The sequence below is a fragment of the Notothenia coriiceps genome, unplaced genomic scaffold (assembly GCF_000735185.1).
Source record: "Notothenia coriiceps isolate Sejong01 unplaced genomic scaffold, NC01 NC01_scaffold00014410, whole genome shotgun sequence".
Lineage (NCBI taxonomy): Eukaryota > Metazoa > Chordata > Actinopteri > Perciformes > Nototheniidae > Notothenia > Notothenia coriiceps.
This window is the reverse complement of record NW_011347111.1, coordinates 1-7869: the sequence shown is the minus strand read 5'-3', so window position 1 is coordinate 7869 and position 7869 is coordinate 1. Positions and strand designations below refer to the sequence as shown.

General features: G+C 42.0%; 1 protein-coding gene across 3 annotated transcripts; it reads left to right on the top strand.

Moving 5' to 3' along the window:
* The first annotated feature begins 6 nt into the window (after positions 1-6).
* On the top strand, positions 7-7862 carry LOC104948487 (ETS transcription factor ELK3). 3 transcript variants are annotated; one of them, XM_010774689.1, is made up of 6 exons: positions 7-497; positions 1492-1629; positions 2350-2577; positions 2693-3394; positions 4855-4977; positions 6792-7862. In XM_010774689.1, the coding sequence occupies exons 3-6, from the start codon at positions 2371-2373 to the stop codon at positions 6885-6887; spliced, it is 1128 nt and encodes a 375-aa protein (XP_010772991.1). In that variant the 5' UTR covers positions 7-497; positions 1492-1629; positions 2350-2370; the 3' UTR covers positions 6888-7862. The 3 variants fall into 3 exon arrangements, with proteins under 3 accessions (XP_010772991.1, XP_010772993.1, XP_010772990.1); XM_010774691.1 differs by lacking the exon at positions 1492-1629; XM_010774688.1 differs by lacking the exon at positions 7-497 and having other exon boundaries at positions 520-1629.
* The last annotated feature ends 7 nt before the right edge of the window (positions 7863-7869 follow it).

Here is a 7869-nt window from a genome sequence, read left to right as displayed (position 1 = left end):
AGCAGCACAGATCAAACACAGTCTGACATAATTCATAGAGGAATTCTCCATATTATGTGTGTGTGTGTGTGTGTGTGTGCGCGCGCGTGTGCGTGCGCGCGCGTGCGTGCGTGCATGTGTGTTTGTGTCTGTCTTTGTGAGCGTGTGTATTTGTTGAGATGTTGCTCAAAGTAAACTTCAGCATCCACTTAGAGTTAAAAATAACATCTTAATACAAAAACATAGGTGTGTGTGTGTGTGTGTGTGTGTGTGTGTGTGTGTGTGTGTGTGTGTGTGTGTGTGTGTGTGTGTGTGTGTGTGTGTGTGTGTGCCTCGTGGTTCCCAGTGACAGGACGTCCTACCTCCTGCAGGGGGAAGGCCTTTCCCCGGGAAGACGCCCCTGGAGCTGAATGACAGGAAGTCCTCGTTTAGACAGACAGCACTGCACTGCTCCCCTCACTTAACACACACACCCATGCAGGAAAAGGAAGCGGTGGAGGTTGTGTGTGTTTGTGTCGGTGGGTCATTGTTTGCACCACCCTCTCTGCTGGGTGGTATCCTGTTAGAATGACAGAGAGAGAAAGGAGGATTTTGATATTAGATTATAATATAAAATATAAATCGCTTCATGTTCTCCAATGCTTCTCCTCTTCTTAGGCTAATGGTTGCCATGGGGATATTCTCATAGTGACAAATTAAATCTGTTTCTGATTACTTATTTGTTGTTTGTCTTTTGGCAATAAGTAGTTTGTACTTGCTTCTTATAAAGGAAGATTAAATTAATTAAATCAAAGTGATGGAGAGAGAGACAGGGTGGTGGAGAGAGAAACAGACAGACACATCACTCATCACACATCACTACATCTCTCATTTGAATTTAAAAAAGATACAAATAATAATAATAACAATAATAATTTTAATACATTTTTTTGAACGCAGCCAAAGTCTCTGAGTCCATGACTTAAAAGAGTCTGAGTTCATATGTAAGATATAGATTCAATATTTTGTTCACATACTACAGTGAGAGAAATGTTGGGGTTGTTTACATGCTTCGATGAATAGTCAATTCTGATTTGTTAATCACGACATGATAGTCTGTTTTTATCCCGAGTAGGAGAGAACTGCTATGAATAACAGACTGTTGGTATGGACATCGTTTATTTAGGGGTGCAATGAAATTATTTTAAATTATTTACTGTGTCCAAGTATTGATTAATGTAGCACAAGTATAAGAGACACAACATGTTGAGTCCTGCATCAAACGTTTATTTAGTTTTGCAATAATACCCTGCTTGCTGTACCTCATGCGTTACATGTGTGTGAGTGGCTTCGGTGTGTGGATGTGAGGATGTGAAAAACATGGCCGCCTCTGAAGGCTTGTGGACTTTAACAGCAGTGAAGGAGCGTGGTTACCAATTCCTTGTCCTCCCTGCCCACCCACCCTCCTTTATTTCCGTGTTTCTTAAAATGTCTTCCATGTCGTATGAATACCTTTGTCACAATCTGATGAAGGACCCAAATGCAGCACTCGAGAAACCAAAGACTATTGGTAATATACTTTATTGGTATTACCAGAGCAGAGGGATACCAGCAGAACAGTAACAGCCGGGGGACGTGCAGGCAAGCGAACCAGAGGACAGCAGGCAGAAGGTGAGTCAGGGCCGGGCAGAGGGTCAGGGAGCAGGCGAGGCATGCAACGTAGGTACAGGCAGGGTCAGACAGCATGCAAGGCAGGATAGTCCAAGGACAGGCAGGATCAGGGAACAGGCAGAGCAGGCAGGTCAGGGACAAGCAGGGTCAGAACCGGGTAGGCAATCTGGTAACAAAAGCATGAAAGACTAGCATGAAGGCAAAGTACGATCTGGCAACGGGTGTGTGTCTGGTGAGGGTTTAAATACTGGCAGTGACTAATGGGTGCGGTAGAGAAAGAGAGTGAGCAAAAACGTGTGTGTGTTTAACAGGTGAGACAGGTGAATGGAAAACTACTGGTGAATGATGGAGCAGACTGTGACAACCTTAACAGTCAAAGATGAAATCGTTTTAATATATGAAAACATTTAAATACATCTAAATACCATGTAAATAGATATAAAGTACCTTTCAGTTACTTTATATTATTCTGCAACAATTTCCTTGACATGTCATGCAAGACTGAACTCATTGAATTGACAAATCAGTAGATGATTATCACCAAACAACATGACTCCAAATAAATGTTAATGTTATGTTTGCACACATTTGAAACAACAGGTGGTAAGGCGATAATATATAAAATATATAATATTTGTGCTGTAAAGTATTGCATCTTGTTCACTACAGAATGGTTGTCTAGTGACTGTCCTCTCACTGAGTCTTGCCTCTCCTATGCAGATCGCCAGTCTCTCCTCCGTCATGGAGAGCTCCATCACTCTCTGGCAGTTTCTGCTGCAGCTGCTCATCGACCAGAGCCACCAACATCTGATCTGCTGGACGTCCAGCGACGGAGAGTTCAAGCTGCTGAGGGCAGAGGAGGTGGCCAAGCTGTGGGGGCTGCGCAAGAGCAAGACCAACATGAACTATGACAAGCTGAGCCGAGCCCTGCGCTACTACTACGACAAAGTATGCACATTTTCAAATGATTGCATTGTTCTTGCTTTGGTGTTTTATCATTGTCCTAAGGGCCTTGAAACCCAACTGAAATTTAAATTAGAAATCTTGTCTTGTTGCTCTGCAGAACATTATAAAGAAGGTGATCGGCCAGAAGTTTGTCTACAAGTTTGTGTCCTTCCCTGAGATCCTTAAGATGGACCCTGCAGCGGTGGAGTCAGGCCACAGTGAGGGAGGTGGGGGGGGGCTGTCAGAGCCTGAGGCTGAAGACGAGGATGGGGGTGGGAGGAACCAGTACCACCTCTCAAGTCTGTACTCCTCCTTCCCCGTCAGCTCCCTGCAGCCCCCCTTAGAACCTCATCGTCCCATCAAGACAGAACCCAGAGCTGATCGCCATCGCGACAACTCCTCTGTCATCAGATTCGTAACAAACCGTGGCCACTCCTCCCTACCCCCCACCCCACCCCCATCCTCAACTGAGACCTCTGATTTCTCCAGACCATCTCCTCGGCTGGCCAGCTCCTCCTCCTGCTGCTCCTCCCCACCACAGAGCCCCGCCCACACACAGTGGAGAGGGCGGAGCTCAGAGACTGATGAGTTAGAGCTGACTGCTCAGCCTCTGAACCTGTCCTCTGGGCAGAGGGAGAGAGTGAGGTTGCATGGTGCACCAATGCCAGAGAGGATTAGATTGGCCAATAGACGAAAACACAAAGGCTTGGAAATCTCTGCCTCCTCTCTCCTGCTGACAGGAAGTGACCTCGTCTCTATTGCTCTCAACAGCCCGGCGCTGCCTTCAGGCTCCCTGACCTCTGCCTTCCTTACCACACAGGTACAACATCACACAGAACATGTAACACCAGACCATTCACACATAGCTGTCCTGCAATACAGGTGGTTTGAGCAAAAGACAAGAAGAACAAGACTAGGTAGGAAGATACATTTTGTGAATGAAGGAAGTTAGGCTTGTAGACAGGGAGGAGATGGAAGGAGGTGAGCTGGAAGAAGAGAGGAGGTGACGGAGGAGTCGGTTTATAAGTAAAGCCATATGTTCCTGAAGCCCCTGATTCACTGACAGAAACACACAGACATACCAAGTCTGTCTACATGCAGGAATTCAGCTCATGTATAAATACAGTTGGAGCAATGATGGGCTTCTGAGTGTACACTATATAGTTAATGGAAACAAAAGTATATGATAAATCAATCATTTTCATTTCATTTCTGAATTATGTTTGTGCAAAGAGCTGTTGGTTATTATCTACAGCCCCTTATTCACTTCCACCAGAGGCCTGTACTAGAAGCAGGATGTGTGGTTAGCGAGGTGCCTACAGGGTTAACTCAGAGTTTTCGGTACTAAGACGCTGGTTCTCTTCTTGCCAGGGAAGATCACCATGGTAACTAATGCTGAACACCTAACTTGATCCAGGGCAGGTTATGTTTGAGATAAGAAATGTGTTTAATTCAGGGATGTTCAAGGTTTAACTTCTTTATATTTGTCAAATATTATTATTACGGTTTGGTTGAGTTACCGAGTTGTTATCCGCTTAGCGAGACCTTGTTCTTTAGGGTTAGTTAAGTCAGATAACACACAGATATCCAGGGTCTGTGGAATTCTTCGTACAGGCCTCCGGACAGAAAAGTCCCTGTAGTTATCCCTGTTCATCAGAAACCACTTTATGGTGATTACGGGTGTCTCTTTAGTCAAGCCGTGAGCTCTAGTTCAGAAATCAGACAAATCTAAATACTGACGGTACACCATAAGCCAGTCCTTAGAAAGTAGCTGGAAGAAAACTAGACTCAAACTCCTGCTGAGTGGTCCGAACAAAGAAGAGTTGAGATACTAAAATTACCTGAGAAAAATGGAACTGGCAAACAATATTTCAGAAGCACAGCTTTTAAGAGAAAACAGATCCTCAAATGTATTTGTTAACATTTTAACTTTTCTAAAAGAAACATTTGAAGTGGATTTTGAGCTTAGAGGTTTCTGGCTGTTGTGATAGAACCAACCATCTAATCTTTCCATAAAAGAACCAGACAGAAAACCAAACTGGCCTTAGGCAAATGTGAAGTGACAGAAGATAGACGAGACTGAAGAAAATAGATCTCATGAATTGTGTATGAGCAGAGCTTCCTGACCTGTTAAGTCAGTCTGACTGAGAGCCAAGGTTGACTCCGGGCTCTGAGCTGGGGGAACTCCTCTCTGGACTAACTGCCAGAATAAACATTCATCTCAATCATTTCCTTCCTGGTTTATTCATACTATTTTCATTATGGCATTTGTCAATGCAGGCTCCATCTGGTCTGCTGCTCACTTCTAGTTCTCTACTCTCCAATATCCATTTCTGGTCAAGCCTGAGCCCAATGGGACCCCTCAGCCCTGCACAACTACAGAGCCATGCCCCCCTCTTTCAGGTAAACACACACATAAACACTCACAAACATTTGGTATTGCTGCACACTTTGAGGGACTCATTGACGGCAGGGCCAGTCACTGTGTGAAATGAGATTGTGCATGATGTTGAATGGTTTGGCATAAATCTTGATTTCATGTAATGTAACACTCACTGTCAAATCTCTGATTTATTCTCTTTCATGGCATGTGTGGCTGGTAAGCAGTAAATACAGGTGTGTTTTTGGATGTCACTTCCCAGAGTTATCTTTTTTCTGGAGTGTCGAAATAGACACCTGGTTCGTAGTGTAGAAATGCAAGGGCTTTTATTAGTGGGCAAAAGACTCACTCATCAATAGATGTTACAAGTAGAAATCAGGGGCAGTAAACACACCCTTGCTAAAGTTCATCCACTCGGGGGGTTTGCTGCTACAAACTTACTTGGCATCTTTCTAAAGTAGTTGATGGTAGCTGATGCTATGAAATGTTAGCAAACTGTAAATACTGTATGTGATGCTGTCAGTTTACTGACCCTAAACCTCGCTTGGTTCTCCTCAGTACTGGGGTGCAAAAAAACACTTGCAACATATTTACTAGAGGAAAAATATAAATATGTATAACTTGAACAAGTTATTCTTGAAGTCGATGGGAATTGAGAAATTCTTTAGTACAAGCTTAGCATCAATACATGTTACCTTTTATCTCAGAATGAATGTTAACTATTGTTTTATTGTGTGTTTACATAATTACATCAATTGATATCACTTTTTCAAATACAAAGACTACAAAATGGAATACACACTTTACTCTGCTTTCATGCCAGGTTTCATTTCTAACTATCCTATGGAAAAAAAACAATCCAACCTTTCTTTAATTGATGAACCTTTCAGAGAAAACACTGGCCTGCTGGCAATGGATACTAAATATTTGTATCTTTATGAACAGCAAATCCCTCTGTTCCAACTGCAGGAACTTTAGTCACTTTACACGGCAGACATACCTCAAAAGTCGTTTTTTAAACAGTTGTGTGTCTGTAAGTGTGTGTGTGTGATTCACCGCGTGCCAGGGTTTCACAATAAGTCACAGATGTTTCCGTTCTAAAGTGGACAAAAAGAGGGGGCAACTTCCTGTTGGCTAGGGGGAGCGGACTGGTTGGTCAGGAACCTCTCCCTTCAACACATACACACACACACACACACACACACACATACATACACATATATATATACACAGACACACACACTTGATGTTGGTGTTCTATCAGGTTTAAAGAGCATACACTCCTGTGAAGCATCAGCAGTCACACGAGAAGTCATGTGATACAACATTACTGTAAAACTAGGTAGTATTTTATAACTTGTGTAGTATTGTTATTGGGACTACTTTATATCAAATAATAAGCTGTGTTGACTTTCTTTCTTTAGTGACTCAGGGATGTGGTTTCTGTAACTGTAATCTTCACTCTCTTAAAATGTCATATAAACATTCCTTTTCTCATTTCTAATAATTCATATATTACCAGTCAGCTCCATTGCCACTTTGGTTTGTTTCTTTAGTGCAAAAGTATTTTTTAAAATGAAAAACCAGGTTTTTCCTCATTGGGCTGAAGTAGGCGCTTTTATTTATTTAAAATTAAGAACTGACTTTATATAAGTAATTCACCACTTTCTTCCTGCAAAGATTTAATAAAATACACAGTCATTTTTATGAAAGCCTGCAATCAATGTGGAACTATTGCAATATATTTTATACAGACACTGAATATTCCAGGATTCTCTTCATAAAAAAAGGGCAAGTGTTGAATATCATCTGTTAACCTCTGATTCCATCCGTACAGTTCCCCTCACTACTGAATGGACACATCCCTCTGCCTTTACCCAGCGTGGACTCTCCCTCTCCTCTGCAGCTCTCCTACATTTCCCATCAGTCTTGATACCAGCTGGAGCTAGGAGAGTGAATTGGACCTCATCCAACGTCAGCCATCAAACATCAGCCTGAGATGCACTTCCCTCACTGATGATACACAAGCTTTACCTGGAAGCTTTTCTCCCTCACAAGAGTATTTGTGTTAGACATTTCATTGTGTGCAGTGTGTACACTACATTTTCTTTTTTTTTTCATGCAAAGACATTTACCAGAGGTCAGACCTCATCTAATTGTATACCTCATCTCATTGTACTTGCTTTGAACTTCAGTGATACAGACTGGTTGCAATTGAACCAGTTAACCCTATGTATCCCCATGCCCTGCCTAATATCAATATCCTCACCAATGCCCTAAAGAAAAGAAAGATAGGTGGACCTTTATTGATTCAACTCAGTTTTCCACTCTGTTTTTTATACACGCACATGCATTTTCTGTTATACAGTTACATACAAATACACACAGTTATATTTGTCAAGTCCCTACGGACTGAACCACTGCCGCCCAACAGAGGTCGAAGGGATCTATATAATCTACAGACCCTAGTACATCTTCCTAGGAAAATTAATGGATTTCATGTTTTCCTTATCATTTATTGTTTGATGCCACTGTGGTCAACAGTTTGAAGGCTTAATATGAAGTGACAGCCAGGTTTGGATAGATATGCTTAGCAAAGGAAAGGGCACAGAACAGGAAATAGTCTGGTTTATTCAGTCCAAATGTTGCAAAATCTAAAGACAGCAGCCTAAAATTAACTAATTAACATCTACAGTGGAGGAAATAAGTATTTGATCCACTGCAGATTTTATAAGTTTACACTTAGTCTGTAATTTAAAGGTAGGTTTATATAAACAGTGAGAGTAAGGATATCAAAAGGAATATCCAGAAATGTACATTATATAAAAGATAAAAATTGATTTGCATTTAACTGTGGGAAATAAGTATTTGATCCCCTTGCAGAACATGTGTTAGTACTTGGTGGAGAAACCCTT